Raw genomic sequence first — 24,003 nt, 5'->3', positions numbered from 1 at the left:
GTTTATGAGGAGAAGGCAGGACTAAATCAGCCATGATGCAATGGCAGAGCATACTTGAAGGGCCAAATGGCCTAATTCTGCTCCTGTGTCTTTTGGTCTTCTGTTTAACCATTCTTATCTCTTGTTTACTCTTTATTGACCACATGGGTTCTGTAAAAGGAACTTTTGTAATAAAAAGAAAGTAGGGCCTTTATGTGTTTGACTTTCACCCCAATACTTGGGGCTCTGAGATGAATAAGTCCCTGTCATGGAAAATTTAATGCTTGTGTTGGTTTTGTTTTGGTGTCAAAAGAGCCTTTGCAAAATGTGAATCTTGCTGTGCTATGACCAGAACACCTTCCTTTCAGACCTAAACAAAGAGATGTAATCTGTCCCTCACTTAGGGGTGCTAGTCTTCCTTTCTTCTCTGAAGTTTGTGTTGTGTGGGATGGGCCCTTAGAAAGATGGGAGCTATAGGTACTGGTGGGAAGCGTAGAAATGCTTTCTTAAAGTATGTACTGTACATTTGCAGTTGAGTATCAACAGACCATGGCATCACATACAACAGCATAGTTGCTGGGAATAGTGTTGATGTTGTTAATGGGCACTCTGTATAAAATGAGGATAAGGTCACTATAGAAAGAGGACTGACCGATTGTTCAGTGTTTAAAACAGGTTGCACATTCTGTCTCACAGTTGCAAAATCAGACATGCACTTCTAAAAGATAATGAGATCTTTCACTGCTGATTGAATTAACCTTGTGGGGAACCGAGGCTTTTGATACTCACTCACCTCCAACATTTGATATAGCGTGGCCATGTATAGCGCTTTCTCTGCTATGTTCCAGTGGTTACTTAACCCAAAACCTCTAAAATAGCACCAATATGTGAATTTACCAGATGTGAGCTGCTGAGATTCTTAGAGAAGTAGTTTAGCTACTCATTGTTTCTCTGCAAAATGAGATTGAGGACAAACAAATCTGCATAGCGATTTCAACCAAGAAATTACCAATGAAAACTACTGACAGCTGCACCAGTCAGTCCAAAGCAGTGGCAAAAATTGCAAATTATTTTAATTTGTCACTTTTTTTGGTTCATTATTTGTTGTTAATTTACATTTCTTACTGTTCCCAAGTATCATAATCATCATGCCATGTTGTATAAAGTGGGCGATCTTGGTCTAAGACCATGATTGTACTTGGCAAATTCTATAGGAGTGGTTTGCCATTGCTGCCTTCTGGGCATTTTACAAGCCATTATCAGTTCTCTCCAGATGCTGTCTGCCTGGTGTCAGTAATCACATAACCAGGACTTGTGATATGTGCTGGCTGCTCGTACAACCATCCATCTTCTGGTCCCATGACTTCATGGGACCCTGATCCGGTGGGGGGGTTGCGGCTAAGCAGGTGCTACACCTTGCCAAGGGTGACCTGCGGGTTAGTGGAGGGTAGGAGCACTTTACACTGTTGGTAGGGACACATCTCCACCCTCACCACCCCGTTCCTGAGTATAGGTATATTAAACGGAAACAAAATAGGATGTATAGATATTTATGGTTTTTTTTTCTCTCATCATAGATTGTCAAGGAATATGAACGAGCTATAATATTCAGGCTTGGCCGTATTCTAGCAGGAGGAGCCAAAGGGCCAGGCAAGTACAAGAATCATCTGTTATGTTTAAATCCAAAAATTGTATAACAGAACATAAATTATTCTTTAAAAGCTAGGATTTTGCATAATTCTTTTGTATGTGTGTACTTCCTGTTGTTGCCTTGAATGTTAGTTAGACGTTTGGTGTCAGCATTTAACTTCCTGGCACAGAAACACATTTGGGAGCCACTGACATTCAGCCATTGATGCTGATGTACATCTCAAATATCTCAAACATGGCACTGCTGGTCCAGGGTTTATTGAAGGTTGGGAGGGTGAAGTTCTGCTTGCCCGATGCTTCATGGCGGGTCTCAAGTCTTGCTGGGCTGTCTCAGCATTTTGCCTTTTATTCCTGTGCCACTGTGGAGGACTGAAGATTCATTGATTTCAATGGGGATTCCAGGTCTATGAATTGGGAGACAAAGTGGAAGGTGAGTTGCTTGTTGATTCTACTTTAGTCTTAATGCTTTCAAAAAAGTCTATTAATTAAGGGTAAGTTTTTAACTTGAGATCTATTAAATTTTAAATGTCTCTGAATGTCAGAGATATTAAACTTCTAACTCCATTGACAGCTTTGACATAAAGTAAAGCCTCACCTGTGCTTACTACTGTCAAAGACTGTCAGAGATGTTCCAAGGTCAAATCCTCTGCACCATCTATCCCAAGTCAGGTGTGGAAAACCAGTGAGGTGAATGCAGCCCAGGTGACTGTAAGAGCCATGGGCACAAGTTCTCTGCAGTGGGCCCACTGGGCATCTTCTGGCCCATTCTAATAACATTTGCCAATAAGCTAATAATGGCAAATGCTACCAGAGTGCATTACAATGAGGCTAATTCATGAAATCTCCTCATTCTCCAATTGCTTCTTTAAAAACTTCTTTTGTTCCTAATGACTCATAGTTTTCAGTAAGGTGGGTGTAGTTAATGTACATAAGCCTTATCTGTAAAACACACCAGTATTTTAAAATTGTGCGCTTTTAAGGACATGCATAGGCATTCCTATGCCATGCATGTTTCTTTTGTAGGGGCTGAGCTCTTTAGATGGTCTGGCTGGACTTATTTAAGTTGCATGATCACTAAATATAAACAAAACAAAATTGCACGCTTTGTCAAACTACTCTCTGCAAAAATAATAAATTATTATTTTTCAACAATTTGATTTTAAAGTTACAGCATTATGATTATGAAATAAATGTAATGCTGCTTTTTAAAAATGTTCTCCTCTCCTCTCAAGGCACTGACTCGCGGTGGGGTTTGGTTCCACGTGCGCTGTCAGCCCTCAGGTACCTCGCCCAAGTGGCCATTCTTAAATTCCTAACTCTGTTATTTTTCTGTGCTGTTCTGATGCAGCAGTCTTTCCTGTCTTGTAGTGGTGTGCAGAAGTATTGCAACCAATTGTTAATTATTCATACTTCCCAAATTTTAACTCCGATCTCCGTTGACCCTTTGCAAAGCTAAATACTTGTATTTCATTGCACGGTCACACAGTCCAAAAAAGCCACACTTTTTTTTAGATTCCACATCATACATCTTGCACTGCAGAAGATAACTCCTCCAGTATATTCTTTCCAGAGCTGACTGGGAGGGAATGATCTTATACCACCCATCCCCAAGAAAGGTCCTTTAACTGAAAATGTGTTAAGAGAGGAAGAATTGTTTCAGTTTTATCTTTGAATTAACTCTTATGAAGAGAGCTGGTACAAACCTCCACCAGCATCACAAACCTCACTGTCAAATGTCCTATATGTTAGGTCTTTGCCTGCTTCAGTGTGTCTAGAGTGAGGCAAATTGGTGATGCCCTGGGAGAACATTTGCTCTACGAGGTATTATACATTATTTCACAAAACCTGTACAGAATGTTTTGCAGTGATACTACATACCCTTCATCCATTTCTAGTACATTGTACTATTGTATTTAATTCCAAAATTTCATCACAGATTCTTTTGTGTATTGGAGGTCAGCTGTGGGAGGCTTTGTACAATAGCCTTCCTACAAATTTTTTTTTACAAAATTCCACTGTGATTCTGTAGAAAATTATTGTTATAACATTGTTCAAGCAAACACAGGCAGTATTTTACTTAAGGGTAATAAATTCATAGATGGTGGTGAACAGCCTTATTTCCATTATGAAAACTATTAATGAGACCTGCCTGTTCAGGTGTAAAGGTGTTCATGGTGGCATTACATAGCAGCCCACTTGAAAGCTTCCTGCCTTGCACCGTGATAGTCATCAAAGCTTAGTCACAGTTGGCACCTTTGACCAGCAGCTTTCAAAAAGCTCAGCAATCAAGCTGGATTCAGATTTATTTATTGCATGTACATTGAGGCATACAGTGACATGTGTCATTTGTGCTAACAACCAACACATCCAAGGATGTGCTGAGGACAACAATGTTACTCAACGCAGGCAACAACAAAACATCATAGGCAACAACAACAGAACAACACAGAACGACACAAGCAACAACAACAGAACAAAGCAAGCCAACAACAGCAAATCAAATCCCTTTTCCACCCTCCCACCCCCAGTATACACAGCCTCCAAGCCTCCAGTCCTTAGCCCTGGACTGTCAAACTTGCAGATAGTGACAGGTGACTTGTCCTACTAATTTCTAGCCAATTCCCCCTCATATTCCCCACCTGTAGGCTTAGGAAGAGAATTGCTATTTTCCCTAATTCTATTAAATCAAAATTGGACACAAGATATTTCATGTCAATACCTCAATATTTTATCTGACAGTTTTGGTGGAATAATGGCTGTGCTCAATGTGAATACAATGACAACCTGTATATTGACTGTACAGTTTTGAATCTTTATTCCCTATTTGTCACCTTCCTGAAACAATGCCACCTGTCTCAGCATCCAGGATATGCCCCTTCTTGACACATCACTTTTTGAATAAGTCCTCTGCGGTGGGGAGGCTAACACCCATGATGGAGATGGCCAAGTTTATAACTTCTGCAGTTTTTCGTGATCCTGTGCATTAGCACCTTCTTACCAGACAGTAGTGTAGCTGGCTTAAAGGAGGTAAGCTTAGGATTTGAAATGTAGGAGAGGGAGGCATAATGTTTAACATACTTCCCTACTTTCCCTCAAAAGTGGCCTGCTACTCCATGTTGCTTCTATTTAGTTTTATTTTGTACATCTCCCACCTGCCCGTCCTGCGAATTCTAGCATTGGAACTAGTATGGGAAGTGAGGTGGGGAGAGAAGGAAAACACAGGATATCTAGATTGAAAAGTGAAACTTTCAGTAAAAGGTACTCAGTGGTGATAGATAATTTCAGCCATGTGGTGAGTGGGCTGTGATTATCTTTGCGACTGTTCATTCACATCCTTTCAAGACTCACACCATGCATTGAGAAGTCTGCTTGTAACAGTTGAGTTTCATGTGGGGATTTAGTACTTTCTGTCCTCGTAGTTTGATATTTTGAATGCCTGTTAGTGGAAAGGGTTGTGTGTAACTGAATATCACTACCAAGGTGGTGACTCTGCTGCGTTACTGGGCGTAATCCAAAAACTACAAAGCACATTTCATGAGTGAATTTGGGGAACAATGAGAGAGAAGTTTGGACTCTCCTTTATTAAAATCATGGTAGCTCCAAAAAGTTCAAAGTTAAATTTATTATCAGAATACATACATGACACCACATACAACCCTGAGATTCTTTTTCTTCAGGCATACTTAGCAAATCTATAGTACGGTAACTATAAACATTAGGAACTGTCAACTGTAAACAAATTGCAAATGCAGATATAAATAAATAGCAATAAATAACAAGCATGAAATAACATATAACAGAGTCCTTAAATGAGTGTAGCTATCCCCTTTTTTTCGAGAGCCTGATGGTTGAGTGGTAGTAACTGTTCTTAAACCTGCTGGTGTGAGTCCTGAGGCACCTGTACCACCTTCCTGTCAGCAGCAGTGAGAAAAGAGCATGGCCTGGGTGTTGAGGCCCAGGTATTTGAGTTTACTGTTTAGTTTTGAGGGGATGATGGTGTAAAATGGTGAGCTGTAATTGATGAAGAGCATCCTGATGTATGCATCTTCGCTGTCCAGATGTTCCAGGTTTGTGTGAAGAGCCAATGTAGTCAAATTGGAGCAGATCCAAGTCACCATTCAGACAGGAGCTGATATGCTTTAACACCAGCCTCTCAAAACACTTCATCACTGTGGATGTCAGTGCCACTGGGCAATAGTCATTTAGACAGGTTACCATGTTCTTTTTGGGCAACAGTACAATTGAGACCTGCTTGAAGCAGGTAGGTACCACACACTGCCGGAGCGAGAGGTTGAAGATATTCACAAATACGCGAGCCAGTTGGTCGGCACAGGTCTTCAGTACTAAGCCAGTACTCTGTCTAGACCGAATACTTTCCTTGGATTCACTCTGTTGAAGATAGCCCACATGTCAACTTCAGACACTGAGACCAAAGAATCATCGACAGGCTGATTCAGGCTCAATGGTTCCTCCCTGTTCTGGTATTCAAAGTGAGCATAGAAGGCATTGAGCTCATCTTGAAGCGAAGCTCTCCTGTCCCCTATGTCACAAAATTTAACTTTGTAGGAAGTTATGGCATTCAAACCTTGCCACCGCTGTTGAGTATCCCTTGTTGATTCTGGTCTGATCTGGAGTCTCCACTTCACCTGAGAGATGGCTCTGGGGAGATCATACCTGCACCACTTATAGCATTCTTGATCTCCAGACTGGAATGCCTCTGATCTGGCTTCCAGCAGGTTCCAGATTTCATTATTCATCAGGGCTTCTGATTGGAGAAAGATCTGAATGATTTAGTGGGGACACACACACCCACAGCTGTTTTTGTATTGACTCTGGTGTAGTCATTCAGGTCCTCAAATGAGTTCTTGAACACAGCCCTATCCACTGACTCAAGGCAATCCTGTAACTGTTCCTCAGCCTCCCGCGACCAATTCCTGGCTGGCTTGATCTCTGGAGCCTTGCTCTTTAGGCTCTATCCGTATGTAGGTAACAAGAGTACATCCAAATGTTCTGATTTGTGAAAATGAAGCCTCAGGAAGGAACATTAGGCATTCCATTTCATAGTGTAGCAGTGGTCTGGTGTGTTGGGACCTCTGGTGCAACAGGTTATGCACTGGTGATAATTGAGCAGGGTTTTCTTCAACAGCCCTGGTTAAAGTCACTGACTATAATGTTAAATGTGTTGGGATGGGCCGTTTCTTTTGCAGTTCGGCAAGTGCTTGCTTATGAATGGCCACTGGTGGAATGTAAACAGCAGTCAGGATTACAGGTGAGAACTGGTGAGGCAAATAGAATGGTCTACATTTAATCATTAGTTGCTCTAAGTCGGGAACAAGAAGTCGACATAAACTCAACGTCTGTGCACCAACAAGAATTGACTAAAAAGCATACGCTGCCACCTCTTTCCTCACCAGAATTTGAGGTTTGATCCATTCTGAAAATCGTAAAACCTTCTTGTTGGATAGCTGCGTCCAGTGTGTTCGCTGTTAACCAAGTCTCAATGCAACGAACAATTGCGATTTGCCTCTGAAACAGCAGCCTTGCCCTGAGGTCATCAGTCTTACTTTCAAGTGACTGTACTTGCTCTAACAAGATGGTAGGCAGAGAAGGCCTCATCCCTCTGCATTTTAGCCTGGTTTGAATCCTGCCTCTCCTGCCACATTTTCAGCCTTGGCCTTCGTGTTGACCTTTAAAGGCGCTGTGTCTTAAGGATAGACATATAACCGTTGAACGTGAGGTCTGAAGATCATTTCGTAGTCTGTTGTTGAGAGGAAATTAAATGCTGCAGATTGCAGCAAAAGTAGCTCAAAAGGAGTATATTTAAGAGGAAAACTGGTACAAATTCCTGCAGCCGGCAGAGAGCTGCCAATGTACACTGGTCCTATCTTCATTTCTGCTGTCTCTGAAAATAAAGTAACTGGATCCAGAACACACACATTCTTACAATTCAAACCCACTTTATTTTACTCGTGCATAAGCATGGCCCATGCCAGGATGGGAAATAATAGCACCAATTGTCACCCTCAAAAACTTTCTTCAAGCTGAGGTGCATCCCTGTTGTCGCCGATTAACTGGACTCTGAGAACTTGCACTCATTTCTCAATCATAATTTGTTTTACTTGTGCACAAGGAAAACAGCCCCTGTCACCACTCTGTTCTGAAGTCTGAACAGAGAAATGCCATTTTTATACAGAATTCACCAGCAGTTACAGATGTTGACCATTTGGTGAATTCCTTACTTGCAAGATCAATCTCCTTTGATACATACAGGTGTAGAAGTCAATAGCAAGTACAAGCTGGCAACTAATAATATTTCAAAGTTAGTAAAGCAATTAGCCCTTGGTGAGTGTGCTTTGGATCACTCATCTTGTCCACAGATCCCTTGTGTGCAAAGGGAAGCTGCGCTCTTCAAAGACCTTTCTTGCCTGGGCTGCTTGTACTCTATTTGCAATATATCCTTGCCTAGACACATAACTCACCTTACTGCAACTTCCATATGGCTTTCTTTTATCTATTTTTTTTAATATTAAATACTTTATCTCACAGAAAATATTTATATAGTGCAATTGCTTACAGGTAATATTAAGTTTCATTTCATACTGGCAATATTAACAGTAAAAGGAATTGATGCCAAGGCTGCTTACTTGCACAGTATATTGTAAATAATGTGGATGAAGTCACCATTGGTATGGTTTCTAAATTTCTTGTTGAGGCCAAGAAAAGTAAGCTATAGAAGAGGCTACAACGAATATAAGTGAGTTAAGAGGCAACAATCTAGGAAATGGAATATGACGTTGAGACATGTGAACTTACCCATTGTGGCAGGAGAAGGAGACTTGGCAGACTCAACATGTATGAATATTCAGCACTTCAATTTAATTCGGGTCACTTACCCTGCAGTAACATACCCATTAAACTAGGGGATCTAAATGAAAGATTGTTTTCAATTAGTATAATGACTGGTGCATTTTGCTTCTGGCTGCTAATTTAGGATGGGTGACTTACTTGAGTATCAGCTTACCTGATTTATGGCAGACCAGAGAGAGTACTGTACAGAGTTCTCTCTGGTCTGCCAGAGCTCTTACTTTATCATTGGAAATCTAAATGTAGAATGGCCCAGTCGTACCTGAAAAAGAAAAGCTACAATCCCCTCTTTCCCTGCTGCACAAATCTCTTGCTTTGAAATGAAGAAAGTAATTTCTAATCACTGCTGCAGTAATAAACTGAGGTGTGAGCTCACTTCCCACCCTTTCTCCTCCCACATTCTTTGCCTTCCTATCTTCCCTGTTGTGTTGCACCCCACTCCATTATTGAGACCCAGTTTAGTGTATATAGTTTATCTGTCTTCCAGCCTCAAACTAAGTGATGGAATTGAGTAATAATTACTAGTCCTCAACTACAACCATTTGCACTTATTCAGAACCTTTAACAAAAAGTTGAAGAGTCATAAATAAGACCACATGACCTTCTCTCTTTTCTAAATGTTCACCCCTCTTTTCTGAGACTGCCCTCTGGTTCTAGACTCCCCCACTGTAGGAAACATCTAAATAAACAATTTTATATCAGGTCAAATAAAGAGATACAAGGTCACCAAAGGCTTGATTAAAGAAGTCATTTTAAAGTTGATTGAAGAGATAGGTTTATGTGGTAATTCCAAAGTTGAGGACCTTGACAACGTTTAGTGAAGCAATTTAAATGCAGGATTGAGCAAGTAGCCAGAACTGAGGAAGTACAGATAACTCTTTGAGTTGTAGGGTTGGAACAAATTAGACTGCTGTGGGATACTGTAAGGGGTGAGAATTTTAAACTAGACACCTCTTACTGGGCATTATCCATTTATACATTGTTGAATGTTGTGAGAGATTATGTCTGTCTTCTGTGCTCAGCCAGCCTGAGGGAGAATAGTACAGGGGCAGGATGTGGTATTTGTCTCAGTTGAAACTGTGACTTTATATTTCCATCCACTATCTAACCATGAAATACCTGTCTTACGTGTGAAACCGATTAATAAATATGAAAATTCGTCCAATTTTCTAAACCAGAAAAACATCCTTGCACAGATTAACAAAATACCTTTATTTTACAGATGGATCTTTTGTTTCCTGTCTCTAGATGGGTACAGCTGCAATTATGGGCAGTTAGTCCGAGATTTTTCAACTTAAAATTGGTGCCTTTCTTGTGGATGGAATTAAGTGTTGTTTATTATTAACTGCACAATCAGTCTTGCATCAGGGTGTGATTAAGAGCAATGTGTTTGTGCATTGTGAATGGAATCTTCCCAATTTCTTTGACATAGGCGGACCTTTACAGTTAAGGGTATATAAATTTTGAGCTGAATATGACCAGTCCCATTATGCAGAATCTGAAGCAGGGGTTCCCAACTTTCTCTTATGCCATGGACCCCTACCATTATCCTAGGGGTCCATGGGCCCTTGCTCTGAAGAGTAATTGATGTTTGAGCACAGCAATGTATCTTCTAGTTTAGCAGTTTAGGGTCTTAAGAATTAAGCAATTTACAGTACTAATGTTTGAACTTTGTGCTACATGTTGAAACAGCTGTTGCAATGTGGTTAACCCTGGTCAGAGAGAACATTTGCTTGGGCAGTGAAATTTTCCTTCACTAGCTGTGGCAACAATTTTTGCTGCAAACCTATTGTTCCCAATCCCTAACTCTTGGCCACTCATACATGTTACTGCTGCTGTATTATTTCCTACATTACAATGTTGCCAGTTAAAGTACTCCCTTCGTTAAAATATGTTTTAGATGTTTTGAAAAGTACTTTATTAATTCAAGTCCATTACCACTGGATCCTTGTCAAACATTGACCCTAAAATGGTAAATTGATTTTGAAGAAGTGACTAAACCCAATAACTTGTCAAAGGCTGGTAGAAGTAGCAAATTAATTTTCTTTAAGGGAGATATAGGTAGATAATTGATATGCAAGCTGGTGAAAGTTTAGTTCTGGCAGACAGGAATGCAGAGTGGAATTTATGGAACCATAAATAATCCCTATTAAATGGTAAGGATCTCGGGCCTGCATAACAGCTTCCTGATCCCAGTTCATATGTTTGTATCACCCTATGGGTTACCTTGTGATGCTTGACCAAAATTCGTTTGTTAAACCTAAATAGGGAAGGTATACAGCTTGCTCTTCTTTTTGATGAAGTTTTAAGTCCGTAACCTATCTATTGCACTGTGAAGTTTCTTTATCATTCTCTAGGCTCCCAGAGTGACATGGCACCAGCTGTTGTGGTTATTTTTAACTCTGGGTGATGCTGCTGCCACTTGCTGTGCAGTGTTATGTAGTGAGCAAACAAGTTCAGACTTGCAACCAAAGATGTGAACCTGAAGTGAAAAACAAGTCCTGGTCTTTAACCAGCTCATATGAACCTGGACCCTCATATGGGTGACTCTGTGCCTCGCTTTCTCCAAGCAAACCCTTTTACACTGGGGTGGCTGGGCAAAGAATTACTGCTCAGCCTGTGAGTCAACTAATTGCATGGGATTTTCCAGTTCATAGACATGGAGTAATGGAGACTGAGTTGGAGGGAGGTAGTGGACAAAGTACACTCAGTGGCCGCTTTATTAGGTACACCTGCTCGTCAGTGCAAATATCTAATCAGCCAATCGTGTGGCAACAACTCAATGATTAACAACATGCAGACTTGGTCAAGAGGTTCAGTTATTGTTCAGACCAAGCATCAGGATGCGCTCTAAGTGACCTTGACTGGGGAGTGTTTGTTGGTGCTGGACTGGGTGGTTTCAGTATCTCAGAAAATGCTGATCTCCTGAAATTTTCATGCACAACCGTCTCTAGACTTTACAAGAATGGTGCAAGAAACAAAAGAAAAGCATCCAGTGAATGGCAAAAACACCTTGTTAATGAGAGAGATAATGGCCAGACTGATTCAAGCTGACAGGAAGGCGACAGTATTTCAGGTAACCATGCATTACAACAGTGGTGTGCAGAAGAGCATCTTTGAATGCACAATACATTCAATCTTGAAGCCTTGAAGTGAGTAGGCAACAGCAGCAGAAGATCACCCTGCATTCCACTCCTGTGCCTAATGAAGTGGCCAATGAGTGTATATCCCACTGTGATAGACTGCTCATTGTAATTTACTGCAGAATTAAAACTTGTCCCCAGCCTGTGCCATGCCCTCAATCGTGTAGATACTGTGCTGAATAGCGTAGGCTTAACTCCCAGAAAACTTCACCAGCATGCAGTTTCTCTTTCCTAGTAGCACAAGTTGATTCAATGAATATCTGAAAGAAATAATTCTGAGCTTCAAATTAAACTTAGTCGTAAGAGCCATATTGTCTGAAGTGTCTAGTAGATCTAGTCCTATTTAAATGCATTTGGCCTATACTCTAAACCTTTCCTATCCAAGTATCAGTCTAAGTGTCATGAGCATTGCAATTATACCAGCCTCTACTGCTTTCCCTAGCTGCTTGTTACATATACTTCCCACCCTTCATGTGGAAAAACTTGCCCTCAGGTCCTGTTTGAATCTTTTCCCTGCCACGTTCAACTTGTGCCTTCCGCACCATAGGAAAAAAGGCTGAGACCATCCACACTTCCTACTCACTGTAAACATCTAAAAGGTCACCCCTCAGACTCCTATGATCCAGGTAAAACAGTTCCAGTTTATGCTCCTAACAGAAGCTTTCCACTTCTGGCAATATCGTTGACTTTTCTACACCCTCTAGCTTAATCATATCCTTCCTAAGCTATGACAACCAGAGCTGCACATGATGCTCCAAATGCTGACTCACAACATCCTAAACAACCATAACATAATGTCCCAACTATACCATGTCCAATATGTAACCAGTTTTGCTGTCATCCACACACTTCTAATCTTGCTACTTACCTACAGCAAAATTGTTAAAATATATGGCAAACAACAGGGAATCCAGCACTGAACCCTGAGGCACATCACTGGTCACAGGTTTCTAGTCTGAAAAACAACTCTTCAGTACAGCCCTTGATTCCTATTACCAAACCAGTTATGTATCCAACTGGCTGCCTTATCCTGAAATTCATGTGACCTAACCTTTTGGACCAGCCTGCCATGTAGAACTTGTCAAAGTCTTGCTAAATCTATGTACCTTGCCCTTATCGGTATTCTTGGTCATCTTTTCAAAAAACGGGGATTTGATAGACACAATTTGTACATGCAATGCTATTGCAAACATTCCTAATCAGTCCTTGCCTTTCCAAATACAGATTAAAAACTGTCTCTCACAATGCCCTCCTGCAACATTCACACCACTAATGTTAGATACATTGGCCTGTAGTTCCCTGGTTTGTCCTTGAAGCCCTTCCTAAATATAGACTTTAAGGGCATTTTAGAAGTTCAAAGTACATTTGTTACCAAAGTACGTATGCAGTATACAACCCTGAGATTCATCTTCCCCACAGCCACAAAACAAAAGAAAGCCATGGAAGCCACCTCAATTCAAAGTCACCCAAAATAGCAGCAGAAAAATTGAGCAACCAGGAACTACAGTCCAATCCCCAAACTGCAGACCAGAACATCGGTACCATACTCCGACAGCATTGAGGGATAGATAGACCATTCGAACATTGGCTTTAGGTTGGTTTCTAGGAATTGCTATCTACAGTATTTTGACTTTCTATTAAAATCAAGCTTTATACTATGTTATAAGTAATACAGCTTGAATTTTTAGCCAAAGTATTTTAAAAATATTAAACATTCTTGCTGCTCTGTCCCCATATCCCTTAGCTTTTTTTTAATATCCTGAAAGCTGTTCACGTCTGTTTTGAAAACAATCATAACTGAGCCTCCACGAACTTCAAGGAGAGGCAGGAGAAGTGGGAGAAGAGAATCCCAAAGATTTTTTCATTAATCTAAATAGCCTTTCCTCTAATTTTGATACTATGTTTCATATTCCATAGATAAACCCCACCCCTCCCCATTTTCCAGATCTCACTTATCGTAGTACATTTAGTCATTGTTGGTAGTCTGATAGTCACTTTCTTCTGTTTCCTACTGTTAACATTGAATGTTTCCAAAATTGCCAGTAATTTATATGAGCCTGCAATGGATAACTATGCCTGATTCATTTGGTAGTTAAATAGATTTATATCGTATTTCCAAATTTTAGTGCTTTATCCTCTTATACTCCAGCAAGAGGTTAATGATCCACCTTTGGAATACTGAGTTAGGTGAAGCAAGATTAATACAATGTGAAATGTCATTAAAGGAATTCAAAGGTAAACTGCTGGAAGAACTTGGGGAATCAAACTGCAGCTGTGGAGGCAAAAAGATTGTGTCAATGATCAGGGTCAAGGTTGTGCTACATCCTGTTTCTCTTCTCTTTATGGTAATGAAGGGCTGAGTGATACAAGAGTATATGCAGGAGAAGCAGTAGACCAGTCAGCCCTTTGGAGCCAACTCCACCATTCTGTACATCATGGCAGATCTATATCCCTCAATTTCCTTGTATTTTAAATATATTCGATAGCTCTACCTCCATGACTTTCTAGAGTAAAGAATTCCAAAGGATCACATCCCTCATTCCTATTGGGGAAAAAAAGTTCACTCCTTATTATGAAACTTATACTACCTACTTCAAGATGCCTCCACTATGAGGAAAAAAATCCACTTTCTCAATCCCCACAGGAAAGATAGATTTTAGTAAGATTACTTGTTATTCTTTGAATCTCCAACAAATATAAGACAATGTTCTCAACTTTCTTTCATGCAGCAACCCCTTCACCCACTAATGAATCTAGTGAACATTATCTTAAATTTGGAAACTAAATCTGTTCTCAGAACTCGGGGTGCAGAATCAGCATCCTGTTGTAAAGTTGCGTCAAAATGCCCCAACTTCTATATTCTACATCTTTGCAATAAAACTCAGGCATTCCATTAAAAAGCAGATTTATTTGTCACATGTACATTGAAACATACCGTGAAATGCGCCATTTATGTCATTAGCCAACAAGATCTGAGTATGTACTGGTGGCAGCCTGCAAGTGTCGCCATGCTTCCAGCGCCAGTGTAACATGCCCACAACTTGATAACCCGAAACTGTACAACTTTGGAATGTGAGGAAACCCACACTGTCACGGAGAATATACAAACTCCTTACTGACAACGGCAGGAACTGAACCCAGATCGCTGGCGCTGTGAAGTGATACTCTTTAACTGCTATGCTCCATGCTGAATCATGCAGTTATCAATTCAAAGTTTAATTACTTGCTCTTCCTGAATGCCATTTTTTTGTGTTACAGATATTAGAATGTCAGATCCCTTTGTTCTACAACATTTTGTACTCTCATTCTGTTTAAAACAAAAAAGTTTTAATTGTTCCTCCTCATGTCCTGTATCATGTTTCATCTGCCATCTTCTTTCCCAATTATTTAACCTATCCACATCTCTTTGCATACTCACTGATTCCTTGTCATGATTTGCTATCTCTCTTATTCTTGCACCATCAGTGAACTTGGCTGTCATACACAGTCTCTTTATTGTCAATGTAGTCATCAGTATAGATCTTAAATAACCAAGTACAAAGCTCTGATCTCTGTGCCACCTCATTAGTTACTAATTGGCATTTATGGCTTTGACATTGTGACTCACAAATTAACAATGGTCTTGCTGTGTTTTTCTCCCTTGTGTAATCTTTTAACAACAGCTGCTTCCATTCACATGGTTCCTTTTAAAGTGACAAAACAATATTAGCAAACAAAGTTAAAACCAAGATCAGCACATTAGGAGAAAGCTTGATCTTGAGGTTGAGGTTGGTTTTAATGGATGCTATAAAGGAGAAAAGGGAGATGGAGAGGTTTATGAAGGAATTCCAAGCTTTAGGACCTTGACTACGGTACTAAAGCTTAGTTTCCTAACAGTAGAAGATTTAAACTGGGGAATGTGCAGAAAGCAAATCATAGAGGAAGGCAAGTATCCTGGAGTGTGATAAAATGAATGATTTAGAAATACTGAGGAAGGTGTCACTGGGAGGCAATATAGTCTGCAACACACACAAACTGCTGGAGGAACTCAGCAGGTCAGGCATAACCTATTGAGGGTAATAAGCAGTTGACATTTCAGCCCAAAACATTGACTATTTGTGCCCATCTGTAGATGCTGCCTAACATGCTGAGTTCCTCCAGCATTTTGTGTGTATTGCTCAAAGTTTCCAGCATCTGCAGAATCTCTTGTGTTTATAATTGTGCAAGTTCATGTAAGAATAGGAATTGGTGAGAATTAATGCATTTAGGATTCTGGGTGTTGTAAAATTTACACAGGATAAGAGAGACCGGCAGAAGTGCCTTGCTCTTCCTGTTGTCTCTGTGTCAGATGCTAGGGGCACATTGCAGATTAAGAAGTTCAAAACAGTATCTAGATTGGTGACTTTCAGCAACATCCAGGAATACACTGTATGTTTTCATTCATCTAATCCTTGGGTTTGGGGCAAAGGCTGCAAGATGTAATTGTACCTGGAAAACCACTGAAACATTGTTCTCAAGTCACGTGTCTGTGGCCAACAGTTTTGAGTTCTGCAAGTATTGCTGCTTCTGCCATCTATCGAAACCCATGCAACACACGCAAAGTGCTGGAAGAACTCAGCAGATCAGGCAGTATCTATGAAAAGAACAGAGTCGATGTTTTGGGCCAAGACCATTCATCAGCACTCGGTCATTAAGAGTCCTGATGAAGGGTCTTGGCCTGAAATGTTGACTCTTTTCTCCAGTGTTTTGTGTTTGTTGCTCCGGATTTCCAGCATCTGCAGAATATCTTGTGTTATTGGAACTTGTGCAAGTGAAAAAGGAACTGGCATTTAACTCTGGAGCCGGAGATTTGGGGACCAGAAGCAAAGTGAAAGGTGAGGAATTGAGAAGAGTAGGGTATTGATTTGTTATTGTCACATGTACCAGTAAAAAGTTTGTCTTGTATATTGTTCATACAGATCAAGTCATTACACAGTGCATTGAGCTAGAAAAAGGTAAAAGAATAACAATGCAGAATAAAATGTAAAACCTACTAAAAAGAGTGCAGTGCAGGTAAATGATAAGGTGCAAGGTAAATTGTGAGGCCAAGAGTCCATCCTATTGCACAAGAGGTCCATTCAGGAGTCTGGTAACAATGGATAGAAGCTGTCCTTGAGCTTGGTGGTATGTGCTTTCAAGCTCTTTGATGGGAGAGAGAGAGAGAAAAGAGAGAATGTTTAAGGTTGTGATATTTAAGTATGCTGGTTGCTTTACTAAGGCAGCAAGAAGTATAATCAAACTCTGTTGAGAAGCGGCTGTTTTGGGGAAGCATCCAAAGACTGAAAATGGCCTACAGAAGAAATGGTGCTATATGCAGAGCAAACATCTGGTTGACTTTGAGATCTAGAGTAACGCTACTAGTTGTTTGAGCTATGGCAAGATTCTGCTATACTTAGACAGTGATGTTGGGAGAGGCAGGTCAGCCGAGTTCCAAGTGCTAATCATGATGCTTCTCAGATTGCTTTTGTAAAGATAGTGATGTGTCAACTGTTTCACTTCTTGGAAGTGAGTGTCTTTCCGGGACACATAACTATTGCCCTCCCAATAGTCAGTAATATTCTTTGTACCTCCGATTGGGACGTGGGCCACAGCTGAGAACAAGCATGCCTGTCAAAGTTCTGTCAAGCTGGCAACTTTGGCTAGTGTTTTTGTGGATTTACAGTTAGAGCGTTTATGAGCACACGGCTAATGTGGTTAGTCAACAAGGTCAGAGGCTCACTGTGATTGTTAAATATCAGCTGAGTTACTAAATGATGAGGGTTCCTGAATTAAATAGCCAATATGTATCTTCTCTCTGTTTATCCTTGCATCCTTCTTGTCGAGAAGTGAAGAGAATCGGTGATGGAACAACCCCTCACTGTCTCAAACATGGTCTGTGTACAATGGTATATATTAATGGATAGTCACTGACTTTCCTAGGGCAGAAATGGCTAATACAAGAGGACATAACTTTAAGGAGATTGGAGAAATGAGTGGGGGGGGGGGTGTCAGAGGTAAGTTCTTTACACTGAGTGGTAGTGGTAGTGCATGGAACATCTTGCTGGGGATGGTAGTGGAGGCAGTTGCATTAGGGGCATTTTGGAAACTCTTAGGCACATGGATGATAGATAAATGAAGGGATATGTCAGAGGGAAGGGTTAGATTAATCTTAGAGTAGGTTAAAAGGTTGGCACAACATCGTGGGCTGAAGGACCTATACTGTAATGTTCTATGCTATTAAAGTGGAACCCCATGGCATTACTACAAGCAAGAAAAGCAAATTTGTTCCTGGTGTCTTTGACCATTTTCAGTCATTTATTTGGTCATGATCATATTGCCATCTGTGCACTATTCGTCTGCCATATTCCCTACTTGGTGAGTGTTTCAGAAACTTTCCACTGGAATGAAGTTATCCATGTCATGTGAATGAGGCCAGAAGTGCACTGTATAAATGATTGTCCATTGATTCTACTTCATTTTATTTCCTGTACTGGACCTACACAATGATGTTGCTGGGACTTGAGGACCTGAGTTATAGGGAAAGGTTGAATAGGTTAGGTCTTTATTTTCCGGAACACAGGAGAAAGAGAAGATCTTGTACAAAATTTTGAGTATAGATAGGGGTAAATGCACGCAGGCTTTTTCCACTGAGATTAGGTGAGACTAGAACTAGAGGTCATAAGTTAGGATGAAAAGTGAAATATTTTGGTGGAAACCACTCAGAGGCTGGTGCGAATGTGGAATGAGCTGCTAGCTAAAGTGGTAGATGTGAGTTCAATTGCAATATTTAAGAGAAGTTTGAATAGGTACATGGATGGGAGGGATATGGAAGGCTATGATTCAGGCACTGGTAGATGGAAATAGACAAAAAAACAGGCATGGACTAGATGGGCTAACATGCCTGTTTCTGTGCTCTGGCGTTCTATAACCACCTGCCTAGAGCATTTCCTCCCTCAGCTGTTGGTAAATTTCCATAAGCAATACTGACATCCCTTGAGTAATCTTGTGTCTGTTAAAGGCTCTTGCAATGTTTTCCTATGCAATTCCCGTATCTTGTGCTCACTGTTGATTTTGGGTGCTGATGTTATCCATTGTGTCAGTTAAAGGTTAGCTTTATTTGTCACACGCACATCGAAACATACTGTAAAATGTTTTGTTTGCATCAACAGCCAGCACAGTCAAGGATGTGCTGGGGGCTGGGGGGGGAGTGGGTGGCAGCCCACAAATGTTGCCGTGTTTATGGCACCAACATAGAATGTCCACAACATATTACTCTAACCTGTATATCTTTGGGATGTTTGAGGAGACCAAAGGACCCAAAGGGAACCCACGAGGTCACAGGGCGAACATACCAAATCCTACAGACAGCAGCAGGAATTGAACTGGGGTCACTGGTGCTGCAATTTCATTACACTAACCACTATGGTACCGTGCTGCAGGCAAAATCAGGCTGAGTATAGATATTGTAAATAAAATTGAAATGATAAATTCAACTGCAAGCCACCTCCAGTTTAATCTAAAGCGACGAGGTCAGAGTAAACCTCTGTGGAACGGATATTATCAAAGCTAAAACTGATAGCTTAGAAATCAGATTGTGCTGTTGAGATAGCTTGCCATTTCCAAAATACTCCAGAAACTGTTTAATGGCAAAATTGAGAGAGAGCCCCACTGATGTTGAATCGTATTTGGTTCCATCTATAAATAATCATCACACCAAGCTCTCTGTACACCACTGAAGTGGAAAGCCATGGTAATCATAAGATATAAGAGCACAGGAAATAAGCCATTTGGCCCATTGACATTTCTTCCCTTGACATTCTCTAAGTAAGTTTAGCCATTGTCTAGGCATCTTTATTTGTTTTACAAACCTACATGTTAGAAATACGGCTGGTGGTTTAGTGATATCAGCACCAGATTTCAAGGTGAATGGTCCCAAGTTTAAATCTGGCCAGCACCTTGCTCGTTTTCCAGCTATGCTAGGTCGAGCATCGACCTAGCAACTTCGTTTCATTAAAAAATAGTGAAATACTACAGAATCAGCAAAAAAAAAATGCAACCTGATGTGCTGCAAGTTGCAGAAAGGAGCAACAACAATGTGTTAAAAATTTCATCTGGAGAAAAAAGTGGAAGATACTATTGGTAATTCAAAGGATCCTGTTCTGATAATGACTGGTTACTGGTTAATACTGTGTTGCCTCCAGTCTTTCTGATTTGCAAAGATTAGCATTCACATAGATTTAATTTAGTGTTATTCCCAGCCCAATTGCAAGTGATCGGGTAACGCCCCTGCATCGAGTCTGGTGACCGTACTGCCGTGTGTGCCTCAGATTGATTTTGCAAATATATTTATGCAGATAGAACAGCTGATAGAAAGTACAATGGGTGCAATTACTCCTCAGAAACTCGAGGGATATTTTATCCGTACCACTGTCTGTGCTGTGGAAGTAGCCTGAATCTCTGTGATTGCATTTTGGTTTGCCTTACTGTTTTCACTGCCTCCTAATATCTAATTTGCACTGGCCCCTCCGACTGAGAGCTATGATTTATGTTATGAAACAAAGTGTGAAATGTGTAACTGGCAATTACTGATTTATCCTGAAAACTGAGAGAGTAGAGATAGAAGGAAATGAATTACCATGACCTTTGCACTGGTCAGAAAGGTGGAAAAACAACAGAATTATGCATCTGATAAAATGTGAGTGGAAAACTAGTTATCTGTGTGTCTCAAAGTGCAGTCTAAACTGGAGAGGGATTGTACAATGAACATGCACTTATCAGATTAAATTCAATGTGAGTGTGTAAGTGGAGGAGTTCCCTTTGGAAAATTTTACAGTGTGTTGCAAATAAGGTTGTTTCATATTCCATTTCCTAATGATTTTCTGCTGGTTGCTGGCAGACAGCCCTGTTCCCCTACTATCAGCTAACGCCAGGGTTTTGGAGCTTGCCCCATTCAGTTACAACAGTCAAATCAAAGATTGTATAACAGGCCAGAGTTGCCCTTAGACTCAGCAAACGTTTTAGGCTACTTGACCAACTTCCACAATACAAAGCTGTTTGTTATAACTGTACAGAACTCTCAAAGTTCTGAGGGGTTTTCTGGATTGATCTCACTTTATGATTGTAAGATCTGAAGACTGTTAAAATAGTTTGAAGTAGGATGTGTTCGTTACCTTTTTATCCTGTTCAGCACTATCACCCATTCATCCCTCATTTGTCTAGTCCACCTCAGTTCTCCATTAGCAAATGCAGGGATTTTCACCAAGATGTCTAGCCATACTCCTTTTGGGTGGAGATTGCATTAGCTGGTTGTGGCATATAATGAAGGTGTATCCCTTGGTGTTGGCAGTCTGTGAGTGCTGATGTTATCCATTGTGTCAATTAAAGTTTAGCTTTATTTGTCACATGCACATCGAAACATGCAGTAAAATGCTTTGTTTGTGTGAACAGCCAACGCAATTGAGGATTTGTTGGGGGCAGCCCACAGGTATTGCCGTTTTTCTGGCACCAATATAGAGTGCCTGCAACTTACTAACCCTAACCTGTACATGTTTGGGATGTGAGAAAGAAACTAAAGACCCAGAAGAATCGCACACATTCACAGGACGAACATACCAATTTCTACAGGCTGTGGCGGGAATTGAGCTGGTGCTGCGATAGCATTACACTAATCACTATGCTATCATGCTGCCAACAAAATTAGGATGTGTATAGATAGAGTAAATTAAAATTTAAGTGGTAAATTCAAATCAACTGCAACCAAGCTGCCTCCTGTTTAATCTAAAGCAGCAAGGTCAGAGTAAATGTTTGACTCTGTAGAACGGATACTATCAAAGCTAAAACTGATGACATTTTTGATCAGTTAGAAATCAGATTGTGATGTTGAGATGGCTTGCCATTTCTAAAATACTTCAGAAACTGTGTGCTGGCAAAAATGAGAGAGACCCCCGCTAATGTTCGATTCTGTTATGGTTCCATCTATAAATAATCATCACACCATGCTTTCTGTACAGCACTCAAGTGCAAAGCCATGGTAATCAGGTTTCTTCCCTTGACATTCTATAAGTAAATTTAGCCATTGTCTAGACATCTTTATTTTAATACAACCCTACATGTCAGAAATTCTATACATTTTAAAATTTCATGGGGGAAAAAAAAGTGAAAGATATCATTGGTAATTCAAAGTATTCTGTTCTGACAATGACTGGTTGCTGTGTTGCTTCCAGTCTTTCTGATTTGCAAAGGTTAGTATTCATATAGATTTAATTTAGTTGTCAGTGTTATTCCCAGTCCGTTTGTAACTGATTGGGAAACTCCCCTGCATCAAGCCTGGTGACCACACTGCCACGTGTGACTGAGACTGAATTTTCAAATGTAATTATAAAGATAGAACAGCTGATAGAAAGTACAATGAGTGGAATTTCCTCTCAGTCACTCAAGGAATATTTCATCCGTACCACTGTCCATGTTGTGGAAGTAGTCTGAATCTTTGTGATTGCATTTTTGGTTTGCCTTCTGCAGTAATTCCCAACGGGTATAGTTACATGTCCTAAGGGGGCATTATGGGGGAAATAGAAATCACAGGGATGTATTCAAGATTTTGGGGGGGGGGGGGGACGGTAAGCAGCCCCCTAACTAGGGCACTATAATTATGAGACCTTACATGATTGTTCAATTGTGCTAACTAGAATAGTATAAAGGTAACTGGCCAAACACCAGCTCTATTCCAACTAACATTCATTCCACTGTGAATCCTTGTCAATGTAATTTTCACTTTTGTGATTGTCTTCATCTTCACCTTGCTGTTCCTTGGTGTGCCTCTACTGTTGTGATGAGGCTACACTCAAGTTGGAGGAGCAACTTCTTGTATTCCATCTGGGTAGCCCCCAACCTGTTGGCATGAACATTGATTTCTGGAACTTCTGGTAATGACCCTCCCCCTTCACCATTCCCATTTCTCTCTCTGACCCTATCTCCTTACCTGCCCATCACCTCCCTCTGGTGCTCCTCCCCTTATTCTTTCTTCCATGTCATGGCCTTCTGTCCTCTCCTATTAGATTCCCTCTTCTCCAGCCCAGTATTTGTTTCACCAATCAACCTCAGCTCTTTGTTTCACCCCCTCCCTTCCCGGTTTCACCTATCACCTTGTGTTTCTTCCTCCCCACTCCCCACCTTCTAACTCTGACTCCTCGTCTTCTTTCCCTCCAGTCCTGATGAAGGGTCTCAGCCCAAAACATCAACCGTATTCTTTTCCATAGATGCTGCTGAATTCCTCCAGCATTTTGTGTGTGTTGCTTGGATTTTGCTTCGTATAGCATTTCCAAAACGATAGCAAAGCATGGAAAATCTCAATACAATTGGTGAAAGATTAATAACACCTGCTGTATCAGAAGTGCTCACCACTGTTCTCAAAATGGATGTTTTAAAATCAATTCCTCTGTGTAATATCTCATCATATGAATTGGCATGACCTTTTGCACAGGTTGGAAAGATGGGGGGGGGGGAATAAAACACGACAGAATTACACGCACAATAAAATGTGAGTGGAAAACTAGTTATCTGTGTCTCTCAAAGTACAATTTAAATTGGAGAGGGATTACACAATGAGCATGCACTTATCAGATTAAATTCAATATAAGTGTGTAAGTAGAGGAGTTCCGTTTGGAAAATTTTACAGTGTGTTGCAAATAAAGTTGTTTCAGATTTCATTACCTAATGATCTTCTGCTGGTTGCTGGCAGACAGCCCTGTTCTCATACTATCAGCTAACGCCAGGGCTTTGGAGCTTGTCCCTTTTCAGTCTTGTGACAACATTCAACTCAAAAGTTGTGCAACTGGCCAGAGTTGCCCTCAGACACAAACCTTCAGGCTACTTGACCAACTTCCACAACGCAAAGCTTTTCTTTATGACTGGACAGAACTTTGAAAGTGCTGAGGGATTTTCTTGATTGATTCTTTTGTAATTTGAAGATCTGAAGACTGTTCAACTGATTTGAAATCGGGTGTGTTTCTTACCTTTTATTCTGTCCATCACTATTGCTCATTCATCCCTCATTTGTCTAGTGCACCTTAGTTCTCTATTAGTAAATGCAAGGATTTTCACCAGCATCTCCAGCTGTACTCCTTTTGGGGTAGGCATTGCAGTAGCTGGTTGTAGCATATAATGACAAGGTATCATTTAGTGTTGGCTATCAGAGGTTTATAGCTATGCCTTTGGTCCTCTGAACAAGATTTTTAAAGACTGTTCTGATGGGTTATCCTCTAGTATTTCTTCCAGTTCGTACAATTTGAATTGAAAATGGCCTTTTTTAATGAAGGAGGATATGTATTTAAATATTATCATCGGGCTTCTTTACAGATCCCCACCTAACCTC

General features: G+C 40.6%; 1 protein-coding gene across 1 annotated transcript in view; it reads left to right on the top strand.

Annotated features, from left to right (window-relative positions):
- stom (stomatin) overlaps window positions 1-24,003 on the top strand; it is a 60,814-nt gene that overhangs the window by 15,362 nt on the left and 21,449 nt on the right. Inside the window, exon 3 of the mRNA XM_073052682.1 lies at window positions 1,557-1,629. Coding sequence (XP_072908783.1) covers window positions 1,557-1,629 — 73 coding nt within the window. The remainder of the gene's footprint in view (window positions 1-1,556; window positions 1,630-24,003) is intronic.

This window comes from Hemitrygon akajei, chromosome 7, assembly GCF_048418815.1.
Source record: "Hemitrygon akajei chromosome 7, sHemAka1.3, whole genome shotgun sequence".
Lineage (NCBI taxonomy): Eukaryota > Metazoa > Chordata > Chondrichthyes > Myliobatiformes > Dasyatidae > Hemitrygon > Hemitrygon akajei.
Note: the sequence above shows the minus strand (reverse complement) of the source record. Positions and strands in the feature narration are given on the sequence as shown.